Source organism: Orbicella franksi, chromosome 14 (assembly GCF_964199315.1).
Source record: "Orbicella franksi chromosome 14, jaOrbFran1.1, whole genome shotgun sequence".
Taxonomy (NCBI): domain Eukaryota; kingdom Metazoa; phylum Cnidaria; class Anthozoa; order Scleractinia; family Merulinidae; genus Orbicella; species Orbicella franksi.
Genome location: NC_138158.1, coordinates 13146997 through 13172665, shown reverse-complemented (window position 1 = coordinate 13172665; position 25669 = coordinate 13146997). Strand labels below are relative to the sequence as shown.

Below are 25669 nucleotides of genomic sequence, written 5' to 3'. Positions count from 1 at the left end.
TGGGCGCATTTCTCAGAAGAGTGTGAATGCTTGAGAGGAGTCTTCCGTAAGCTGAGGTATCCAAATCACCTTATTGATTCCGTCATCAACAGGTTTATCACCTCAAGAGTCGCAGTGGACCAGCCCAAACAGCATACCGATGACGCCATCGGGACAGTTATCTCCTACAAAGATCAGGATGCTAGAATGTCTGTCAAACAACAACTTAGAGATCTTAGCAGCAAGGTGCAAAAGACCATCCAACCCGTGTTTACTAGCCGTAAGCTTAAACAAGATCTAAGCCTGCGTGAACCTGCGTGAGCCTAACGTCATAACCCAGCAATGCATTGTTTATTTATTCAAGTGTGACCTGTGTGATGCAGGTTATGTCAGGTACACAAAGGGCCACCTTCACATGCGCGTTGAGGGACACCATCAAAAGGCGTCATCTATTTTCAAGCATTATTCCAAAGAACATAACACTGCTGTTCCGACCAATTTCTTAGCACGCTTCAATGTAATCAAGAAATGCATGAACAAATTTGACTGCCTTGTTAATAAAATGCTGTGTATTCAAGATCTTAAACCAGCACTGAATGTGCAGTCTGACTCTCTTTGTGCTAAAGTATTCATGTAATTAGCTTGGCACTCTTTCATGCAAATTCGCTTTAACTTAGCCTCTTCACAAACCGCTTTTTATCTTTAATTATGTAACCTTGATAATGGCGCAAGATGCACCGAAACGTCGGTTTCTATCACTTATATTTCTTGTCTCAGTTACATGTTAGTCCATGTAAATATTCACAGGTGTCAAGTTGTTAGCTCATGATCAAACAGACCTCCTTTTCAAAGAACCCTGGGTCACAGTTCATTCATTAATTTATTCACCTTAGAATTGACGTTCAACTCATGCTCTGTTCCATATATATGATATATTGTATTTAGTTTACTGACTTCCTGATCCTCCTCCACCCAGCTGGGACATTAGGCTGTGATATAATGTATGCAAACACTTTTATATTTTCGAGTTTAAACTACAGACTGTCAAAGATACAACAACCTGGCTTAGTCAAGATTACAGTCCTTCCTGTTAAACCGTGAACACCAAAGAAAATGTCAGGAATGTCTATTGTTTCCTAAACAGTCGGATGTGAGATGAAACCCCAAAAGGTAACCGGCAAACCGCAACAGCCTGAAAGGTTTGCAAATAAGACTTGACTTGTGTCATGACTTGACACGAAACAGCAAACTGGCTTTTTTCTTCCACAACAAAATCTTAAATTTTACTGTTTTCAAATATTGAAATTGTTCTTTTTTTTATTTCAGAGCTTAAAATTGTATAGGCAAAGAATAACTATAAATGATGATATATTATACTGAAAAGCAATGTTCAAGCAGCAGACAGGATCAGACACAGCTAGACATCGTGTCTGAAAGCAAAACAAATGAGCCAGTCATAAGTGATGCTGACCAGTGTTTGTTTCATATGCAGTTCAAAGGTCATGCTAGTGGGCTGTAATTGGTGGTGTGGATCCATATTTGTTTTTGTAGCTGAGAAACCTTCACCTGACAAATGAGGCAAACTCAGTTGTACCATTGTAAATTTACACTCACTTTTAGTTCTGTTCAGTAGTTTGGTTTTTGAACCAAACGGATCAAGTGACTGGTGTTGGTTTATGTTCAAAATAGCACATTTTCAGAGAGAACCAACGGAGTGATAAATACGATGACAAAAGTGTTGACAAGCCTGCACAATTCCTGCCGATCACAGATGAATACGTTCTAGAGCCTTCATAGCTTAGTTTTAACTAGGATGTCTTTTACAGATTTTCACTTACGATATGAGATGCAGTGTTTCCGCCAGAGCGCGCCACTGCGGGAATCCCACATTACAATCAGAGATGGCCCCCAGAAAAACGAAAAAAGGGCCCTTTCCTTCTACAAGACTGCAGGCTTAACACAGGCATAATATTTTAAAAACCATCCCAGGGCTCAAAATTGTGATTGATACAACAAGCATTTCGTCCTTGGCGACCAAAAATTCTGGTTTAGTCGCCAGTCACTTTGGCCCTCGAGTAAAATTTTCTGGCTGAAACACTGAGATGATGGGGGGCTCCTTAAAGATTTCTCTCAGTTGTGGTTGCTTATCTATAAGGTGTCATTTCCCCATGAGTGTGTCCTTTAGGTTAGGCAACGTCAGGTGGTATTGCGTTACAAAGAGCAGTGTTTTCTTTTGCACGGTTTTGTTTTTCTGTGCTAGCGACATTTTTCTGTCAGAGGATTTAATCTCTGAAAGGTGTTTCTCTACAATTCTAGCTGGGTAATCTCTATTCTGCAGGCATGTTTTGAAATTACTCGCGTTTTCCTCAAAAGTAAATTGAGAAGAATTCGTTCTCAGTTCTCAGTTCTCCTTTGATAAAGCCTTTCATGAAGTTAATAAATAAAATTATAACATTATGTAATAAAGTTCTAAAATGTAGTCACCGAATTTTATTTTCACTTGCCATGGCGACCATATTTTGGTCGCAGCTTGGAGCGCTGCATGAGCGCTGCATTCGCTTGTACGAATTGTTGGGCTTCCAGGGTTTGTTGGACATGTAGGGCTTGTAGGACATGTAGGGCTTGTTGGACATGTAGGGCTTGTTGGACATGTAGGACATGTAGGGTTTGTAGGACATGTAGGACATGTAGGGCTTGTAGGGCTTGTAGGACATGTAGGACATGTAGGACATGTAGGACATGCAGGGCTTGTTAAGGGCTTGTTGGATGGAGCTTGTAGGGCTTTTTTATGTATTTTCAACTACTGTCCGCCATCAGCACAGGTGTCAGACTTATCAACCTAACTGTGCATGAAGGTCGTATATGATGCTTTTAGCAACTGTATCTTGAAGTACTGCCAGCCATCTTGTAGAGCTTGTAGGGCCTTACGAGCAGCCCTACAGCAAAAGCTCTGTCCCTAAATCACGCCACATATGCAGTTTCATATTAGCATCCTAGCTTGGTACATGATGCAGGATATTTCTCATTAATGCCAAAGCCGACACTTAATATTTCAAACTATGAGGATTTACCTTCAATAAGTGAATGACATTTGCAGACTGCAGACTTTTTAACAAATATCACATTCCCATTTTCATAACTGAAAGCTTACCATAAACAGCCAACCTGAGTGCTAATCAGGCTAACTTGAGTGATATTCATGTCAAATAGGCTATATAAGCCTTAATGTAGTCTGCAGGTTTACCATGGTTTTTTCTTACACATCTTTTCTTCCCTGGCATAATTTCAAAGTGTCATCATTTATCCCATATTGTTTCTTTTACTCTAATAAATTTTCAGTGCAAAGTCTGCTTGATGGAACTAGAGGGCCTCACCTTTTAAATTTACATTTGCTAATTGCAGTCACTGTTTACTTATTGACATAGCAAAGCCTAAGTCTTACAAGAGGGTACCCTATACCTCTTCTGAGAACAATTTCACGCATATGTAATTGGCCTTTTCATGCATCACGTAAAATTCGAAAAACAGCTTCATGTTAACAGAAAAAACCAAGCAATCACGTTTCACGTAAAAATGCAAAGGCTAAATCATGTGTCACATAAAAATACAAATTCTGTCCACGTTCACGAAACATACAGAACCCTCCATTTTGATGCATCAAAATGCCATGTCTGACACATCGTGACAGACTAGATTCTAGGCCCTCCTGGTTCACTGTCACTGTGGTTAGTTCTCAGTCCTCCAACCGCAAGCGCATCAAATGGGCAGGTTTTACATCCAGTTTGGTGTAGTTTACGAGCTTTAATGACACTAAAATCTCCAAAAGAAGTGAAAAATCATCCCTGCAAAAGTCTTTGGTTCACAAATCACGCATAAGTAAATGCATAATCCACGGATCATGAAAACATCGAAAACCAGTTTCCCGAGGACGGAATAATATAGACTCGCGAATCACGGAAAAAATAAATCCTCATTCACGCTTCATGCAAAGCAAAAAATGCTTATTCACGCGTCACCGAAAAAGTATAGGGGACCCTCTTACAAATCGTTTGTCTTTTTTGTGAACCCTGCTCATTTTATGGTAAATGTAAGAGTTAGCATACAAGAGCATTGTCATGTCATTTTTGGTTCTGTAAGATGTAATGTGTTTTGGACGTGCTTTCTTAAGGGTAATGCTTTGGGTTAAGAGTAATTTATTCACTTCATCCATAGAGGTGGTTTTGCACAACTACTGAAACCCAAAATCTAGATTTTCTAGTCTATACTTTTTTTATAATTCCGGAAAAATTGGGGGGAAAAGGTAAATTAAGTCTTTCTAGTTCTGACACTAGCCTAACTTAAGTACTGGTACATGTAAGTAGCAGTGACGCTTATATTTCAATTGATTACAGACGATCATAGAAGTTCCCATGAAAATATCTTTTTAAAACTAAAAAAACATTAATTAAATACCAGGTCTGGTTTTTTTTTTTTTTTTTCACAACCATGCATGAGAAAATACATGATTTGAAATTATCCTAGGAAAAAATTGCTATTCATAATATTTATTTATAAGGTAATGCAGTCAAGGATCAGGAAACGTTTCCAATTTCTATTTAAAAAAGATTATTTTCTTCCTATTTACTTGCAGTACTTGTAAATAAATGATTCATATGTCTTTCAATTTGCATCTGTGATTTGTCACCTAAAATTTAATCAGTTCCAATTTAAAATACTCAACATCACAAAATAATTTCAAAATAAAAGCATCAGCCCCAGTTCAAATCAAAATTTAGCATATTTCATAAAAAGAAAAATAAGAGGTATTTTGGGATGAAATTGAACTCTGCATTATTACAAACAAAAAGAAACAATGTCAAGCTTGTTGTAACAACCGGATCCTAGTTTTGACCAAAAACTTCCTTCAGTATACAATTATATTTGGCACACCGGAACCTTCTCAAAAATTATTCATTAATGACAAATCATTGTCAAGTTTTCTTCCAAAAGAACCACTCAGAGGTTGGGATGTAATTAAAGAGTGTTGATAACTTGTAGCAGCTGGTTTATAAAAAATTAAACACAGTGAATTCTCGAGAAAAAAAAGAATGACCAACTCATTTACATAAGTTCGATATCCGCCAGAAGTCAAAACAAAGCCCTTGTTCACTCTGTTAACAGTTTCGGTGGGAATAAACTACAAGAATAGCCGGAAAGACATTTTTAAAATGTCCAATAAACAGATTGTGTAGCAAGGGCTTTGTTTCGCTCCGTATGCGGCAAAACCTACAGGGTGGTTTCTTGCGTCCTTTGCGATCTGTGTTTAGAAGAAGTCACGAAAGAAATTAATTCCCAGCCAAGCAAATGTATTACCAGATTTTAAAGCCCCAGGCCAAATCAAAGAACAAAACCTCTTCGCAATCTCCATTACAAATCCATTTCGTATGGCGAGTCCCCGATTAAAGACCTATAAATACCCAAAGGGTCCTTTAATACCACATGAAAATCATTCATTTAATGGTCTATTGACATTTCCATTCGAACGTTTGATCATTTTGTTACGAATGATCAATTCCCCACAAAAATGTTATGTGCTGTCGATAATTTAAAGCACAAATTAGAAGAGCTTGGGGACTGAGAAAATTTATACACGTGCTGTCGCGAAAACGTGATTCCCATACTCATGTTAATTGATTCGCAAGTTCACCTGAGAAGATGTTTAACATTGTACTTTTCACGATCGCGTAAAATAAAATCTCACAGGTACCGATGAACAACGTAGATCACACCAAAGCATCGAAATCAAATAATTTACACCATCTTTTTCCATTGCTCTGACCCCAGCCAAGCGAAAATATCTAAACAATTTGGTGTAAGTGTAAACATAGCAAGCCGACAGCAACGCTTTATTGCCGTCCTTATCAATCTCTCTAAGTGTATAAACTCAAAGTTCAAAAAAAATTTGTGGGATCTCTGGTTTACCCGAGTTTGACAAAATCTGTCTGAACGGCTTTTTTTATACACGTCTTTCAATAAATGGAACGGTTTAAAACTCTTAGACAATCTATAAGCCGGTAATTTAACGTGAGGTAATCAACGAAAAAATTGCGCTGTTGACAAAGAAATGACAAGATATGCCCTCAACAAGCGTGTTTGTCTAAATACCCAAATTCAACTGTGCCCTACTTAGAGTAGCAATTTCCTTTTGCTAAGAAACCGATCTACTGAAAGAAATTCCCGCATTCAAGCCGTGGTTACAGATGAATTTTTTATCTTATTGTTTACAACCTGGCTTTCTCTCGAGTAACAGATTTTATGCAAGATCTGCGTATTATTATCTTTATCTGATCTTGGTCACCTTTCTTTGTTCCAAACCGAAATAACCGCACGGCCGAATCTTCAAATCTGGATGCCTTCTCGGTTACTTTGTTTGAACATCGAATGCAAAGTGGACGATAAAGGCGTCCATTACCTTATGCACGATTTATAATGTTTACTAAAAGCTCCAAAAGTGCTCCGAAGAGCATAATTAAGCGCTCTAATGTACGCAAATGTCGCTGTTATTCAGCTGATTCACCTTGCAGGTCCCCATACTACTTTCCACCCTAAAATTAAAAGCGAAACGAAGGTGCAAGAAAAGTAAAAGAAAATTGGCACTAACCTATCACAGTCAAGTTGATAGCCTTTCTGATTGCCCGAAACGCCGTAGTTATCTCGCATATGTAGAAACCTTCATCTGACAGATCGACCCGCTGGATGAACAGCGTAGCTGGCGGTAATATTTTGACTCTGCGAGCGTATCTTGGGGGCATTTTTGAAGATGGTGTAGCGGTCGCCTGTTTTTCAGTTTTGCTGAACAAAACATCTTTCATTCTAGGAGTTCCAGAAGCGTCCACAGTGCTTGTCGCCCATAAAATTCGATACGTTTCACCTTTGTTGATGTGAAAAGTCCAATGAAGAGAGGCATTTTGTCTTACGTTCACGCTAACTTTATCTTCGGCTGCGGTTAGCTTCAGTGCTCTAACTGAGACACCTACAGATCGAAGAGAATAAATCATACAGTTCAGTTCAAACTCAAAGAATACAAAAAGACTTGGACGTGCACAGAAAGCTGTCCAAAATTCAATAAGTTCAAAGGTGCTGAATTGTTCAACTGATTTTAGAACTAACCTGAAACAGCTAGAAACCACCAAAGTTTACAGAGCAACATTCTTATATTGACTATGTCTGTCTCGTTACTAGTTACCCAGAACTGACAACAAGCATGTTTTCCTTGTAATCATTACACAGGCGATAAGAGAGTCGTGTCAGTTCTTACTTCACTTCACGCCACAGCTGTTGTGTACTGCTGTAGTATATTTGAGCCAATTTTTATCCCTCGCGCTTCAGCTTCGCGTAATCTCTAGGCATCAATTACATTCCTTCGTTGACACACGTCACGTGGGTTGCCCAAAGTAAATTAAAGGCCTTTTGTGAGTGGCTGAAATCAGCATGACCGCCAAAGATTAACCAATCAAAGATCGTGATTAAAACTCAAAGGAGCAATTCTTTTGTGTGTATTGTTAATAGATAGAATGCTCCCATTCAAATAAAATAATTTCTTAGTTCCCAAAGACTTTTCAAATCAATCTCGGCCCGGGAGACGCTATTTCACACAGTTAACGGTCCGTTTGGGAAGTTAAGTGGAATACAAATAAACTCTTGTGCCAATATCTCACTTTAAAATCATTCCTAACGAGCTCCATAAACTCCATGAACCCATCGCGATCCAGTATTTTACAAAATAACAATTCACGTACAAAATGTTGATATAAGGCTATTGTGTAATTGATAAAGGGCCGAGTCCAAGACCAATACAAATATGCATGATGACCAACCCAGGCGGCGGAGGGTATTTTGATCGCCTCATTAATATTTTCGAACGGAAGGCGGCGAAAAAATGTTTTGATAGTTGTGATAGAGATTGAACTTAGGTTTATTCAGGTTTGTCTTTCAAATTTTTTTGTAAAGTGGCCTTAAATAATTATCTGAAATGTTTTCATTTCAAACATGCAGTGCGATAGAATGCGAGAGCTCCGTGGGACCTAAAATGCCTTATAACATGATCAATCGCCTGTTGAGAGGATAATTTGAGGTTTTAGTTCCAAGGCGTTAAATAATTATGATACAATTGATAAAGCCTAGGCTAAGATTGAACAGAATTTGTCGCAATTATTACATTGACAAACAGATAACTTTTTCATGATGGCTGTGTTCAATGATCGTCGTAATGATATATGTTATCATCACCCCTACCACAAGTCGATAATACGACGAACTGTCCGACGAACTGGGCTCAACGAGTAAACTTTTCGTGGGCTTTTGACATTTTTTCGAGCGGGGCGACCAACTCGACTAAGGAGGCCGACCAAGGATATCACAGTATATCATAGGTCAGTGGGAGCTCTCAGACAACTATCATGAATCAATAAACCTATTTATTTGTCCTTTCTATCAGACACACTTGTTTAGCTCAGTTTAGTTCAAGTTCAGCTAAATACCAACCATTGCAATCTAAAAGATAAGTACCGGGTTTTCACGAAATTGGAAAATGAAAACCAAAATTCCCTTGGATGTCACTGTTCAGTTTTCACAAAATATCCAATGTTCAATGTTAGCGAAATGGGAACAAAGCTTTCTAATTGTGATGTTTGATAATATATTATTTTTAGTGAGATAACACGATGTCCATATTGTGGAAAGTTTTTTCTGTGCATCTTTATAGTGCCATTTAACGCCCCCAGCTTTTCTTTCAATCGTGGCCCGGTGTAGGCGGCGCTTATCTTTGACGCCTGCAGTTTTTTTGTTTCAATACTTTTGACTGCAATACTTCTTACCTTTACACCTAATGTGAATTGTTTCAAATTTACGCTTAGGGTCTTGTTTACAACTCTATCTTACAGACCCGGTCTTTATTCGGCACCGGGCCTTCAATCGAAAACAGAGCAAGAGATATGGACCGAACAAGTTATTGTAGCTAGAGGCTATAATTTGTCTTGATTACAATGCGTCTCTTATTCCTTGAGATAGCTCTTTTATTATGATATCTCTTTTCAATTACTAATTAAATTGGATGCATCGATTCTCACCAAACGGACACTTCAAAGCTAACTGAAAAGTTGAGAACTGAGTGTAACGAACTCTTTTGGCAGAAATGTTTCTGGTACAACCCTTCATCAGTGTTTTATTTTTCGGCAAGAGAGCGTAATTATGAAGGGTCAGAGAGTTATCATTGACAAACAGATAACTTTATCCGTGATAACTACCGTGTGGAGATCGTCGTAATGATATATGTGATTAACAACCTTACCACAAGTCGATATAAATACGCTGAACATAGTTGGGTCAGGGAGTAACTAGTTCTTATTTTTTCCCTTTTTTCGAAAGGGGCGACTAACTCGACTAAGGAGGCCGACCAAGGATATCACAGTATATCATACAAATGTAGGTCAGTGGGAGCTTTCAGACAACTATCATGATTCATGAATCAATAAACCTTTTCATTTGCCCATTCTATCAGACACACTTGTTTAGCTCAGCGGTTCTTCGGCCAAATATATATATCAACCACTGCAATCTAAAAGATAAGTACCGGTTTTTCGCGAAATTGGAAAATGAAAACCAAAAGTTCCTTGGATTTCATTGTTGAGTTTTCAAAAAATATGGTACAGGATCAAATGATTCAGAGCGCAGTTTGGCATAAATGAGGACAAATATATTTTCAAAAACTGAAAAATTTGGTCGCACCCGTAGGGCGAGTGCAATTTGTAGTCTTCGAAAAATTTACGAGAGCTTATTTATTGCAAATTGCTTGTGAAAAATCACTTGATTACTCGTTAATAATATACATGCAATTTAATTTCAACTTTCTGCAGTGTTTGACCTGTTCTCAGCCAGTCAGCATGCCGAATTTTTTTCATTGCCAACATAAGTTTTCGATATCTGAAGACAACAAAAGTTAATTTTTTAATTGTGAGGTTTGATTATATGCTATTTTAGTGAGATAGCGCGATGTCCATATGTGAGAAAGTGTTTTATCCGCATCTTATCTCTCGATTTAACGCCCCCAGCTTTTCTTTCAACCGTGGCTCGGTGAAGGCGACGCTTATCAGTGACTCCTACAGTTTTTTTGTTTCATTACTTTTGACCGCCATATTTCTTGCCATTGTACATAATGTAAATTGTACTTCAAATTTACGTTTAGGGTCTTGTTTACAACTCTACCTTAGAGACCCGGTGTTTATTCGGCACCGGTCGTACAATCGAAAACATATTGACAGTACTTACAAAAACAGAGCGAGAGATATGGACCGAACAAGTTATTGTAGCTAGAGGCTATAATTTGTCTTGATAAAAACTGCTCTTTTATTATGATGGCTCTTTTTAATTAGTAATTAAATTGGATGCATCAATGCTCGCCAGACGCACCGACAAAACAGCTGGCTACAAAGCTAAAAAGTTGCATAATTTTTCAGTCTTTTCGGCGACGAAAACGTTAAACAAACGGCTTTCCTTTGTTCGTTGTTTTTGGCAATTTCAGAGATTCTGGACCCCTCAATAACAAATAAGAATGCCTTGTTTTCATGGTCGTTTAGGTTCCCATAAAAGTACTTTGAAAAGGGAAAAGTTGAGAGAGTGTCATGAGCTTTTTAAGCAGAAACGTTTTTGGTACAACACTTCATCAGTGTTTTATTTTTCGGCATGAGAGCGTAATTGTGAAGGGTGAGAGAGTTACTGGTCTGTGTATGATATAGGTTTATTATACGGCTAGCTCCGTGAGCGGGCAAGATGAATCAAATCCTGCGCTGTGATTGGCTACCCGAGCGGGCAAGATGGAGCTATCTCGCCCGCTCGGGACTACCCGCCGTGTCCCGCAAGAAAAACTTCCCTGAAAGCCATATAACAAATCCTTTATTGACCAAGCTTGTTCGGTCAAGATGGCTGGGTATTGGCGTGTTCTTTCTTCTGCGAGTTTATGGACCTCGACTCCGTCTCGGTCCATAAACACGCGAAAAAAGAACTTGGCCAATATCCAGCCATCTTGACCTCACACTTGGTCAAAAACCCATACATATTGGGCTTATTTCCAAGCGATAAAAATTTTGAAAAGATTGAACAGAATTTGTTTCAGTTATTACATTGACAATCAGATAACTTTATCGTAACGAACATGTTCAATGATCGTCGTTATGAGATATGTGCAGTGGAATATCGATTTTTCGAACCTCCAAGGGAAACGAAAATTGTTCGAAAAAGCGGATAGTTCAAGAAATCAGGGATAAAATTACAGCGTTTCACTGAGGAGGGGAAACGACTTTTTGTCCGAGTTATTGCTCGGTTCGAAAAACTGAGGGTTCGAGAAATCGGGATTTCACTGTAATTACCGTACCCAAATTCGCAATTAGCCAATCAGAAGCAGTATGTACTGTCCTGATATCCCGCGATATCAAGTCATTGACCTGATATGGCTACGATATCATGCTCACTTGGCCGAATTTGGGTTAGCCTGCGAACAGGCTATCGGCGAGGACGGAAAAAAATTTCGGCAAGCGCGAAAAAGAGGAATTCGGAGAGCGAAGCGATCGGGGCGGGGACATGTTGGGGCTCACCGGGAGCCTGTTCGCAGGCTAAATTTGGGTACGGTAAATACCTAATTGTACCTTTTTGGTACGCTTCGGCGGCCTATAAGGCTCGTTTAGTCTCGCCAAAATACGAACCATGGCTCGACCAAACTCTTCTGATAGCCGCTGAAGCGTACCAAAAAGGTACGATCAGGTATAAATAAGAGACACACTTGTTTAGCTCAGGTCTTCGGCCAACTGAAACCAACCATCTGAGCCATCGCAATCTAAAAGTAACGTACCGGTTTTTCACGAAATTGGAAAATGAAAACCAAAATTTCCTTGCCTTTCACAGTTTTCACAAAATATCCAACGCAAATTTTCGACATTAGCGACATCTAATGGGAGCAAAACTTTCTTAACCGTGAGGTTTAATTTAGTGATATTCGATGATACACTATTTTAGTGAGCTAGCACGAGGTCAATATTGGGGAAATGTTTTCCTCTGCATCTCTATAGTGCCATTTAACGCCCCCAGCTTTTCTTTCAACCGTGGCCCGGTGTAGACGATGCTTATCAGTGACTCCCGCAGTTTTTTTTTATTTCATTACTTTTGACAGCAACATTTCTTGCCATCATATCGGCTCTTTTATTTTGATAACTCTTTTCAATTACTGATTAAGTTGGATGCATCAATTCACGTTTTTGTCGCCTTTTCGGCGACAAAAACGTTAAACAAACTGCTTTCCTTTGTTCGTTGTTTTTGGAAAATTCGCAGATTTCGGAACCCTCAGCTCCGTTCAGGTTGCCATATGATGAAAGTACTTTGAAAAGGGAAAAGTTGAGAAAGTGTCATGAACTCTTTGAGCAGAAACGTGTCAGGTTAAACAAGAGAGTACATAAAGGGTAAGATAGCTATTGGTCCGTATCATATAGGTATATATAGCAGTTTTTCCCACGGTAGTCCCTCTCAAGTTATTTTTAGACTAGTGGTAACCACAGGTTAGAAAGTGCGGGCCTTGATGCAGTTAAGGGAAGGTACTGGGGAGGAAGTTTTTTTTTATATTGGAGAATGAAGTGAAGTTGAAGGTTTTGGGAAGTTTGCTAGTTGGCATAAGTGTGCTATTTGAGATTTATTATATAAGCGACGGTTGTTTATTAGGTGTTTGACGACGTATGGAAACAGTATCGTGATGTTTCCAAAAGTAGTGTATTTTTTTACGCTTATTTGATATCATCAATCATATGTTGTCAAGTTTGCCTTGTTTCAATGTTAAAGTCAATAAGCTGCGGTTGTTTATTAGGAGTTTGACCACCGAGGAAAACAGTATCGCAACGCGTCGAAAATTACAATAATTTTTTTACGCGTATTTGATATCACCAATGATATGTTGTCAAGTTTGTCATGTTTCAATAGTAATGAGCCAAAGGTTATTGATCTTAAGTGGAAACATACCCGGATCTTCCTCGGCAATCGTCGCTAATGTTCGGGAAAGTTCGGAAATACCGTATGACATTTGGGCGATATTTATAAATCTTCGGAAATCTTCGGAAAATGGTCGGAAACTTTCGGAAAACCGTGAAAAATCCTCGTAATTGGTAGGTTTATAAAATGAAGAAAATAATACATGGTTGCTTGGAGATAGGAAATGTTATTTCTCTTGTTGAAATCTATATGTCACTCGTTTGCTACGCTCACTTGTGCGATATCAAGTGGAACACTCAGAGAGAAATTCCATATCTACTTGTGCCCATGTATTATTTCCTATATATTTGTGTTTCTGGTGAATGAGGAATAAGTCTAATAATTGTTTGTGAGAAGACAACAAGATTTATTGAAAAGTACCAAGTTGTAGAAATGAACATAACAAAGATAACCTGGTACATGTAACTCAAGAGTATAAATTAATACACTTTTCAAGCATTTTCACTAACAGGTGAAAATGTCACTAATAAAATTGGAAAATTTTAAGTGTTACTTTAACTTTGACTTTGATATGTGAAAAATGTCTCTCTTAGGTAACATGAAATGTGAAAAATGTCCTTAAGATAACTTGAATATGTAAAAAAATGTCTCTCTTAATCGAACTTGAACAAGTGAGAAATGTTTGTGTTAAGAAGATTTAAATAACGTCATTTATATGGAAAATTTCTCACTAAGATAACATGAACATGCAAAAACAGGTTTCTGTCAATATAAGTTGAACATGTGAAAAATGTCCCTCTTAAGACAACTTGAACATGTGAAAAAATGATTCTTTTGATAACTTGAATACTCTACAATGTCTGTTTAGTGTCACTGCAACCATAAGTTTTAAGAACTACAGGTGCAAAACATTCTAAAAAAATTGTCAAGTATTTTACAGGTGAAAGTTCTAAAAAAACATGAACACAAGTTTCACTCTCAATTAAACTGCAAGAGATATTGACATGTAGCAAAACAGATCTAATCCAAAACTTCTAAGATGAAGTTGGATGTAGTGTCAATGACGATGTTTACATTTTCCAATTCAAGGAGTCCTGCTTTGAGTTCATCTGTGGTGTTGTCTGAAGAGAGATTGACTTTTTTGATAAGAATGTTCATGACATCTGTAAAGGCAGTCAGCCAGACATCTTCCCGTCAATTTCAGCACAGAGCTGAGCTGACCTGACATCCCCCTTTCCGCTGCTTTCACTTTTTGGCAGGTGCCACATGCAGCACAAGTGATCACTTTACAATCCACGGCATAAGGCATTTTCTTTTTGCAGTTAGCAATTTGGCAAAGCATGAAAGTGTTCACTTTGTCAGTGAATTTAAATTCATTAACTGTTATTTTCTTCTTAATGTTAGATAACAACTCCTCTCCTTTTAGCTCGTGCATTACTGCGTCAATGGGCGTGAATGTGGTTGCTATCGTTGTTTCCAGATGTGTCTTGCCATTAAAGTTTTTAACACTGAGGTTCTTGATTTCATAGCTCTGTCCACTGGTCAATGCTGTAATGGTATCATCCCAAAGATGGATAATTGCATGGCCAGTTTTGTCTTCTCGCACACAGTCTTCCTTGACTCTTCCTTTGGAACCATTCCTTTTGGAAAGTTCTTTTGGGTCCAAAGAACCCATGGTCAACGTGGCTTTGACGTTTACTTTTTGGTTTCTGCTAAGCTTATTGAGCTGTTGTAAAGTAATATCTGTGGCAGATGTCTCGGGAAGGTTGGATGATGATGCACTGCCTGCAGAAGGTGGCTCTTTGCAGGGATCAAATTTAATGTCACTCGAATTAGCTTTTATGAGTGAGGCATACTGGTTAATGAAGATTTGGCCATCATCATCCCTGGCACTCAATATTTTTGAAGGTGATTTTGTTTTCTCAAAGTGGATGGCTTGCTGGTGTGATTTCTGGTCAAAGCCAATAGCTTTAGTAAACTTATTCGGTGACGTTTGGAAGGTGAATGTGTAGTAATCTCTACCAGTCTTTGCCTTTTTCATGGGTGACACCGAGTGCACAAAACCCGGAGGAGTGTCTGCAAAAACAAATATACAAACAAGCATAAGTAAGTGGAATTGAAAGATTACAAACAGAAAATTAATTTTTTTTTGTAAAGTGGCAAAACAACAATCAGAATACAAACCTTTTCGCTTTGCTGCCATGGAACTGTAAATGTGGCAGCACTGAAAAAATAAAAAAGGAAAGAAAAGATATGAAAGAGATTAAATTTAATGAATCAGTTGTATAAAATATTACTTAGTATGAGCAACATGATACACTTAAATGTTTCATTAAGTTATGTTCATATAATAATGGTCATAATAAATAAACTATTCTTTTTTTACAATATATTTGTTTGAAAAAAAAAAGAAAAAGTTGTTTGCAGTAACCTACTGTATTTTTCTAAAGTAATTTTATCAATCTCGTTTAGTAATAGCAAAAGTATATTAATTATAATTATGAATTGAATGATGAAGTTATTAACTCATTGATTTGTAGGTAGGTGTTAGTAAGTGAAATTTGAGGTGGTATGATTTGCCAACCTAGAAAGGCGCTCCTCTTCTTGAAACCTGAATTGAAAGTTTGATGCATTCTTAATGGCCTTCAAGCGTTCAAATGACATTGGCTCAATAAGACAAGAGTCAAGTGTTCTCACCCTACTGATTGCAACATATGTCATGCCTGCTGTTCGTTCTCGTGAACCAATATCGATCCAAGCTTTTTCTAGAGTAAGTCCCTGGCTCTTGTGTATTGTAATAGCCCAGGAAAGCTTTAATGGTAATTGCTGTCTTTCATGAAAAGTATCAGGTAAATGAGATTTAACAGTGATAGGGCACACTGGGACACATTTTGGTAACAATTCAGTAAATGATGGCCCTGCATAATGGTCAAATTTAACCATAACTGCTATTGGTAAATCTGGCGGCGAGTGATTCTCTGCAAATATGAGGTCCACAACTTTTCCAGTAGCTCCATTGCATAGTCCAACCTCTGGCCACAAATTCATTGTAAGCATTACTGAAGCCTGTCTGGCAAGAAATAAGATTGGTACTAATCCAGACATTTCATCCGAAGGTAATGATTTAGCAGTGGAAGATGAATGACGAGCCTGAATGCAGGCTACTGGTCGAGAAAGCTTCAGCAGTTGTTGGTGATTGTATTCAGCCACTTCATCATTACCATAAAATAATTTTATTGCATCATCAAATTCATTTAAATTAGCAACCAGTGATGGCTGATGAGATAAAAGAAGCCTCCAGTCTTCTTCCGTAGAATCACCAGTGCGAAGGCGCATCAATAATTGTTTAAAGGCAACCTGCGTAGTATCAGAGCCCTGCACTCTTTGATTCACAGATAATCTAATTACTTTATCAAACATTAAATATGCAATGTGGCCTTGTTCACCAATAGGACCTGATGGCTTTGTGTGATATAAAGGTTTGTCTGCAACAGGTGGTAGCTGTGCTGGATCACCTACCAAAATAATAGATTTTCCTCCAAAAATTTCATCCTGTTGTCCAGTTGCTTGCCTACATCGTTTGTCAATCCAACCAAGCAATGTCTGGCCAAGCATAGAATACTCGTCAATCAATATATATTTAATATGACGCAATCGGTCTTGCAACCTTATAAGAGACTGCCCTTTAAGATCCTTGTTACCTCTTGGACCAACAGGCAAATTTAATAGTGAATGAATGGTCTTGCCATTAATATTGAATGATGCTTTTCCAGTAGTGGCAGTAACAGTGCAAGATTGTTGTAGTAGAGATTTCAAAGCACTAATAAGGTAACTTTTGCCAGTTCCTGCAAATCCATTTATTATTAAAAGTAAGGGTGGTTCTTGGCGAGGACTTTCGAAGTGTTGTTTAACTAAATTGTATGCAAGTGCTTGCATGTTGCTGAAAGTATTGATGTTTATGTTGTCATCAGGGTTCTTAAAGGTTGATAAATATATGTTTGCTTTTTAGAATTTATCCAGGATGGCATTTCAGCTATTTGTTGTGAAGTATATGGATAAGAGGTTGTCTGCCAATAGGTAGAATTGTTAGTATATAGTGAGGAAGCTTCAGGATCAGTTGAATTATTTGAGTGCGAAAAGTCTGCTAAGATCATCCATTCTTCACGTTGCTCTGATTCACAAGACTGTTCATTTTGTAAATCACAATCAGAATAATCCTGTAAATCCTCAAGTTTGTCATGCCAATCGGGTACATGGTTTTGGGCATACTCTGACAGCAAGAATGTTTTCCATTCACTAATGAATAAATTATCGTTTTCCTCTTTACTTCCCCATGCATCTTCTGGTTTTGTTTTCCATGGCTTAAATCTCAATAACTGATATTTACAGTACAACCCAAAATTAGGGCTTTTTATGCTTGAAGAATATGTAGGAAAAACCCTTGGAATTAAGTTTTTAGGCTGATTCACTAATTTGCCACTTACAACTTTGTACTTTGTTGCAAAGTCAAGAAAGTTCATATCTGTCAACTTACATTTTAAATCTGCCTCATATTTGTGTCGTTGAGCATATGTATCAAGCAAACTATCTGTTGTTACTACTTCATCGGGTGCATCAGACAGGTTAAGTCTACGGGAACCATTTAAGTTCACAGGAAGAACAATGAAGGATGAGCTACCAAAATTGAGGGAAAGTAAATGGTGCATTGTTTCCTGTACAGAAAAATCTCTCTGACCTAGTGTTTTCATGACAGTTTTCTTGATCATTGTTGTGGCATCAGCATTTGACTGAGAGTTCTGAACAATAGCACTGAACGTGTTCTTAAGCATGTGAGACCGTGTTTCACTCTTCACTGCATACTTTGCCAGATACTCTACACAGGCCTGATAATCAACAACAAGCTGAATATCACAGTTTGCACGCCAGCCTTGAAGCTGAAGTCGTTGGTGATTGTTTAGTCTAGAGTCGTTCCTTTTGGTTGTAACTTGCATTTTATATTTAGGTGTGTTATCCTTGGAATGAATTTCTTCAAATTGCAATGAGGTTTTCTCACAATGTTCAAATGGAAAATTAAACTACATTTGGGTTCTGTTTCATTTCCTTTTTTCCTTAAACAATAGCTGGTACTACATTGAGTGTGCCTTTGAACCATGTTTAATAGATCAATGTAGTCACTGTCAGATTCAGATTCTTCGATATTATGGTAGTATTTTTGACAAGGATGAATAACCGGTTTTATCCAATTGCCTTCATCTGGAGGATCTGGGTTACAGGTAGAGAGAATCCAATTATAATACTGACAGATTTTTTCACTAGCTATTTTCCCATTAATAACAGTTGCACTATCAGGTGTACTTTCAGCTTCAGAAACATCTGCCAAGTATCCTTTAAGTGCAGTGTCGCTCAAGTTGCACAAACCTGGATCATTGTTTAATTTTGCAACACCATGACAATGAATACTACCTCTAGACTGATATTCAAATCTATACCAATGCCATTTGGCATCAAGTGAGTTATATAACCAGTGTTTAATGAAGCTCTTTAATCTTTCAGTATAGAACCAATCAACTATGTGAGGGTTATCAATGACATTCTGAAGTCGTACATCAGAAGAGCTGTCAGTGCTTTCTGTATTACATGAACTTTGAAAAAGGGCATGTAATTCTGGCCAGTGCATATCTGCTGAGGAGAATGTGAAAAACAAAGTTGGAGGACCCTCATGTTGTATGATTGCTTTTAAATCTTCTTTTGCCTTGAACCAATAAGCATCTGAACCAGTTATATTGGTGATGTACCGTGACAACTTTGACATTAAAAGGTTACTTTGATTATTCCTAATCATATCTCTTAACTCTTGCAATGTTAAATGGTTTTCTCCAGGATTTTGCTTAAAAAATATTCCAGTTTGTTGAAGAATTTGTTTACGCTGAATCATATTTAAAGCCCAGTAAGAAAATCTTGGATGATTTGCAAAACGATAGTGCCATATATTATCTTTTTTCTCTGCAAATTTAATAAGGTGTTTAACCTTTTCCTTGAGAGTGACATTTTTTAACAGGGCTGGGTTTGTTGGATCCCCTTTACTATCTGGAAATAATGTAGGAAATGCCAGTGTAGCCAAAAATGGAGTGGTAAACTCATTTAAAGGATTGTCACTTGAACTTGGCCAGTCAATATGACCTTGGAAAACTTGTTGATTTATTAAATGTTCTTCTTGTTGTTGGCTATTATTTACTGGAAGAAAGCTTGAAGTATCGACATTTGGATTATAAACGATGTCGTCTTCTTCATAAACAGGGCCACGATCTAGACTGCAGTTAAGGGTATCATCGATAACTTTCTCTTCTGTTTGTAGGGAAAGAAGCTGTTGGGGGACTTCATTCTCTGGTAAAGATACAAGTGCTTGATAATTTATTTCAATATCTGAATAAAGAGGATTATTTCTCAAAAGCCAATGTATCGCATCTGATACTACTTGTCTTCTTACAACAAGATTTTTACAATTATTTCCTATCCCTTTTTTCCGGACAACAATAACAGGTAAATCTTTTGGATATCTTGGGAGAGAATGTGCCAGTTCTCTAACGTCCTGTGGTATATTTATACAATGCCCTGAGAAACCTCTTTGTCCTCCTGGTTTGATATAAACATGCATAATGGGAAGAGCACGAGCAATTAGCATTTCTTCCACTTGAGTTAAACCTCTTAGTTCGTCTGGTAGAGCTGAAGGCACCATTAGGTTTTCAGTGGAAAATTTCTTTGGAAGATCCTTTTCTCTAGAACATCTCGCACACTGGTAGTTATTTATAGATTTTGGAGTGGATTTTAAAGGCCATGCTTCAAAACAAGATTTACATTGGTAAATAGTATAATTGTTTGATTTATTAAAATTTGCTATGTTCTCCTTTGCCCATGGCTGTTCATGTAGAGGAGCAAGATTTTCTGTGCAGCAGTTTGATAAATATTATTCTTTTGAGACTGTTGCATTAGGAAGGGATTCTCTAACACATACTTTCTTTTTCCCACGAGTTTCTTTATTTTCCTTTCTTTTATGTGTAAATTGATACCTGGATCGGTATGCTGCTAGTCTCTCTTTGCGGTGAGCATCTGTTTCAGATAATTTGAATTTGAGATATTTAAGAGCATTTTTATTTGTATAGTGTGGCTCTGTAGAAACGTAATGTAAATCCTCTATGTACCCAACAAACAATACTTTTGTTATTTCCTGGCCACCAGATGGAGTAATTGAAGAAGCTAGTCATAAAAGGGGATAAGTGACGATTTTGGTTGCTTTTCTTTTTTCTTGCTCCAAATTAGCTGAATTTTTGCATGTGGTCTTCAATGTAATAGAAAAACGTGTTCCTGTATTTTTGCCGCTGGTTTTTGCTTCGCTTTATAAAGACGCCGCTAGGAAAACCGAGTGGTTTTTTGCATACGCAATATCCTGAAAACGAAGCAAGGTTTAGCGCAAAAACTACGGGACATTGCTAAACATACCTAAACAAAACTCTATGCGAAATTTGGAGCGTTTTCGACAAAGTTCACTTTTGATTAAAATACCTAACGCCCTTTTCCCGCCGAGGCTGCAAATAAACGAAGCCGGGCCTTTGTTATGATAAACAGAGCCGATCCTTTGTTATAATAACCAAGCCAAGCCTTTGTTATAAGTCGAAGTCTCGCCTCGGTTTATCATAACAAAGGATCGGCCCGCCGCGACCGCAGGGACTTTGATCTCACTTAGAAAGCAGCAAAATGTCAATTTCACGCAACGTATAAGCTCAAAAATGTTGATTTTAGGTCAAAAAAGGTTTAAATGTTGATTTCACGTTAACGCGTGACGGCAAGGATGTTGGTTTCACTTAGAAACCAGCAAAATGTCAATTTAACGCAGCGCATAAGCTCAATGATGTTTATTTCAGGTCTAAGTAGGTTGAAATGTTGATTTCACATTAACGCATGAAGGCAAGGAGGTTGATTTCTCTTAGAAACCAGCAAAATGTCAATTCCACGCAACGTATAAGCTCAAAAATGTTGATTTCAGGTCAAAAAAGGTTTAAATGTTGATTTCACGTTAACGCGTGACGGCAAGGAGGTTGATTTCTCTTAGAAACCAGCAACATGTCAATTCCACGCAACGTACAAGCTCAAAAATGTTGATTTCAGGTCAAAAAAGGTTTAAATGTTGATTTCACGTTAACGCGTGACGGCAAGGATGTTGGTTTCACTTAGAAACCAGCAAAATGTCAATTTTACGCAGCGCATAAGCTCAATGATGTTGATTTCAGGTCTAAATAGGTTAAAATGTTGATTTCACGTTAACGCGTGACGGCAAGGATGCTGGTTTCACTTAGAAACCAGCAAAATGTCAATTTCACGCAGCGCATAAGCTCAAAAATGTTGATTTCAGGTCTAAATAGGTTAAAATGTTGATTTCACGTTAACGCGTGACGGCAAGGATGTTGGTTTCACTTAGAGACCAGCAAAATGTCAATTTCACGCAGCGCATAAGCTCAATGATGTTGATTTCAGGTCTAAATAGGTTAAAATGTTGATTTCGCGTTAACGCGTGACGGCAAGGATGTTGGTTTCACTTAGAAAACAGCAAAATGGTAGGAGCCCATGATGGGCTCCTGAAAATGGTAATTTCACGCAACGTATAAGCTCAAAAATGTTGATTTCAGGTCAAAAAAAGGTGTAAATAAAAATAAAACAAAACAAATAAACATTTCAATAAACACTTTTTCAAATACGGCAAGGTCTTCAATGGCTAAAAAATCACGAGATAAAACATAGTTTTCGACAAACGCGATCGTAGCTTTATGTCACGCACCGCCATAACTTCCAAGTTCAAAATGCGCTGGTACCTCTTATGCCTGATGAGGACAACAACTTTGGCGGCTGTTTAGTTTTGGATTTAAGAATTCGATGACTCCACGTGAAAACGCTCTATAAATAGGGCTGACAGATTAACAGATTAACCCTTCTGCGCAACGTACGGGTCTCCATACATCTGCATGTCCCCTGATCCCAGAAGCTCAAAACACTACAAATCATGCCGATTTGAAATAAAATCAATGCAAACTGGATCACAGATCTGTTACAATCGATCGCCACTTGCCGGCCATTATTATGTTTAAATCTAGTTACCAGTTCGAGAAATGTCCGCAGAACGTAATCGCAATGCATGCCGGGAAGGGTCTTTACACCTCGTGCTCGGGAAGACATGGCGGTTGATACAAGACAAATTTTATAAGTCTAAAACCAGTTCTCGCTTTCCAAACTTTGACGCTAGCAACGCTTGGCAAATGGGCCACAACTCACCAGAGGGTATTTTTCTTGGGCAAGAACTGCTCTTGGACTTTGCTACCTGGCTCGATCTGACTTCGAACGCCGATAACACGATTACGGTATATCAGCTGCCTTCGAAGTTTCAGAACACATTTTGATTCTTTAAAACGTGCTGATGACTTACGGGTTTATCGAGGCTTTATGATACCTCTCAACCACCAGGTAGGCACACAAGGTACTTTAAAACAATGCTTAAGATATTAGTTGACAGAGCTCTAATGCGGCACATCTCTTTTTTGTTTGATGGCATTTCGTTTGACGCTCGATCGATTCACGTGTTGTGTTCACGTCACAATAACCGGTGTAAACAATCCGTTCCCAGATTTCCGCTCTATATGCTGTGGGATTTGGTTTTGACTTCATACACTATAAACAGTCTGCCTGTTTGCTGTTCAACAAATAAACTCCTAAAGACATGGCTAGGAAAAGCCAAGTTTTTTAACCGCGCGGCCATGGGCCGAGCGCGGTTCTAGGTTTACCCGTGGTTTATTTTTTTTTTTTTTGTCGGTGACCAGACGCAGACCTCCGCTCGGCCAAACTTTGAGTCACGCAACGTGTGATGTTTTTCCGCCAGAAGCTGTTAAAACATAAATACACGGACAATTTTACGGATATTGTTTTCTTTTTTGTGGGTAAAATATATTTTCTTTTTTTTTTCTATCAAAGCGTTGGATTTAAAGGGAATAATAAATACGCTGAAAAAAGGTATTACGTCAGCCATGGAATGCGCTGACGTTGCAGCTTTCACTTTCGCTACGTGACAAATAAGATCGTGTTTACTTTGCAAGTTTATTTCGGCAGAAGCGACGGTCATTAATTTATTTGTAATTTTCCCAGTATTTCTTGCGGTTTTAGGCAAATGAAGTAAATCCTTTGGCTGTTTCATCGCAGCGAGTTCATAGATCGGAAGGAAAATTAAATATTTGCAAGCCAAGCAAAGAACTTGTCAGAACGTGCAAAGATTACGTCATTGATAGGGAAATAACCACCGTACTAAAGATAGCCGTAGATAACGCAATTCTTGAATTATGTGACTTGTGTGACTTCTTTGCTAACCCTTAACTCAAGGGAAAAAAACGATTAAATTTAATCGTGACTTTAAAGAAAGAAAGCGGTTTGTAATAGTGTTCGTATCTTCATGCCCGTACATATCCCGAAGAAAGTTCCAGATTAAGACTATTACGTCATCGGAGATGTCACAACGGCTACGACTGATGGTGCGATAATAGAGTTTGTGTTGATCAAGTGCTGTGATGTCTACAGTAATCAATGAATCATCAGAGATTGCTTTGGAATATGCACTGCGTTGCGACTGTAGTACTAAGAAAACAGTTAAATTTTAAAAGCGCGGTTATAAGATCTAACAGATCTTCTTGTTGCCTACGTTTTAACTCGAAAACAAAGCAAAAACCAGCGACAAAAATACAGAACCACATTTTTCTATTACATTGAAGACCACATGCAAAAATTCAGCTAATTTGGAGCAAGAAAAAAGAAAAGCAACCAAAATCGTCACTTATCCCCTTTTATGACTAGCTTCTTCAATTGTTGATCCTTCTGGGCATGAAAGCCGTGATTCAATTATATGAATGACAGAATGAAGTTGATTGGCTACAGCCTGAATAATTATATGATCACACCATGTCCCAGGAGTGCGCATTCTTTGCAAATACACTTTCCATGAATTTTCAGATACACTTTCTACAAACAACTCAGGATGCTGTTCAAGATATTTTACACCTGCTTGCCTTATTTCAATGTGAAACTCAGGAGAACCATAATACTGATGGGAGACTGATCAGAAAAAGCAATCACCACAGCCTCCAACATCAATTGGCTGTAAACCCTTCTGTAATAGTCTATCAACCAGACGATCATAGGAGCTTGCTGCAGCATCAATCTGATTTGACTGGTTATTTGTAGAATTCATACCACCAGAAAGAAATGGAAGTACACATTGTTTTCTTACGAATATACTTTTATTTCTGAAACCTGTTTTGTTGGAGTTAATTTTTTGAGCATTTTTCTTTAAATAGTACTGACCAAAACAACTTTCACCAGAATATCTGGCAATCCAAAATGTAACCTCACTTTTTTTGCAGAAGTAATGCAGTTCTGAAGACCTTGGAACCTTTTGTTTTAAAAGACGTTTTAATTGTTTTCTCTTCTTTCTATGATTAAACAAACTAACGAATTTCCGTTTACGAATTCTAGAAGGTTCTCTGTCTCTCTTCCTGCGATGGGATTGCTTAGAATGAACAAAGCACATGCTTCTACAACGGTATTCCTTAGTAGGCTGAGCAACCAACATACTTTCAAACACTCTCTTCTTCTGGGCGGCATAATTAAATGGAAGCACAAATTCACTTTCCAACGGAGCAGAGCAAAACTTTCTCGGCAGTACCGGCAATGCTAAGAAAATAACTGGACTCCATTTTGTTAGCCGTGATAGTTCTAGTTTAGGCTCTGCGATTGTTTGAATTATTCTGGCTGATTTGATGAGTGCTGACCAAACTGGGTCCAATATTGGCAAAACTGTGCCGTCTTTTGATTCGACTTGTGGGCTAACACAACCAGGTGACCAAACTGGGTCATCGCTTTTTGACAAAACCGAGGCTTTACTCTTTTGTATGCATACTTGTTGAAAACGCAAAAAAATCGGTATGCATTCGACCCTTTGAGATAAAGACTGGAACATCTGTGGCATAAGACTTGGAAAAATTCGCCATGTTTTCCGTACAGACAGTGTTCTGTAGTAGATTTCCGTAAATCGAAACATGTCAAACTGCTCCTTCAAAAAGTAAAAGTGGTTTACCAGAAAAATTAACCGCCCAGAAAGTTAACAGTATAAAATATAACGCAACTCACCTTATCTTGACGGCAATATGAATTCAAATAGATCGTGAAAACTTGTCAGACAACGCTGAAAGTCACAGCAAATCCCCAGAAAATCGCCTCAACAAGTTCACCAAAACGTCCTTCGATTTCCAAGTGACAGGTCGAGCCACGTGCGAAGAGCTTCAAAGATCAAAACAACAGAGATGTCCCTCGAAATATTGAATTTATTGGGCTCTACCAGAATAATTAACCGCCGAGAAAACTGTAAAATATAACTATAACTTAACTCACCTTATTTTCAGAGCAATAAATCAAAAGATCGTGACAACTTCTGAGACAACGTCGATATCACAGCTCACAGCAAACCTTCTCGAAAGCAAAGCAACACTTGTACGAACGCGAACAACTTCGGACAACGCATGAACAACATCGGAAAAGCCTCTTCATGTGACAGAAGCCTCGATCTCAGGTGACAAACTTTAGTGATTGACAAACTGTA

At 38.1% G+C, this 25669-nt stretch overlaps 3 protein-coding genes across 4 annotated transcripts in view; all 3 read right to left on the bottom strand.

Annotated features, from left to right (window-relative positions):
• LOC145467661 (receptor-type tyrosine-protein phosphatase S-like) overlaps positions 1–7446 on the bottom strand; it is a 76836-nt gene extending 69390 nt beyond the window's left edge. Inside the window, exons 1-2 of one of the 2 annotated variants that reach the window (XM_081451256.1) lie at positions 7129–7446; positions 6620–6991 (exon numbers count right to left, since the gene is read on the bottom strand). In XM_081451256.1, the coding sequence (XP_081307382.1) occupies positions 6620–6991; positions 7129–7168 (412 nt within the window). In that variant the 5' untranslated portion in view covers positions 7169–7446. The remainder of the gene's footprint in view (positions 1–6619; positions 6992–7128) is intronic. The other variant, XM_081451257.1, reaches the window with a different exon arrangement.
• A 6643-nt stretch (positions 7447–14089) lies between these two features.
• Positions 14090–25260, bottom strand: LOC145467238 (uncharacterized). Its single transcript, XM_081450791.1, has 3 exons — positions 25201–25260; positions 15169–15208; positions 14090–15060 (listed from the first exon to the last, which is right to left on the bottom strand). The coding sequence occupies exons 2-3, from the start codon at positions 15185–15187 to the stop codon at positions 14090–14092; spliced, it is 990 nt and encodes a 329-aa protein (XP_081306917.1). The 5' UTR covers positions 15188–15208; positions 25201–25260.
• LOC145467237 (ATP-dependent DNA helicase Pif1-like) lies at positions 15532–16920 on the bottom strand. Its single transcript, XM_081450789.1, has one exon. It carries the CDS (start codon positions 16918–16920, stop codon positions 15532–15534), a length of 1389 nt encoding a protein of 462 aa, XP_081306915.1.
• Positions 25261–25669: the final 409 nt, after the last annotated feature.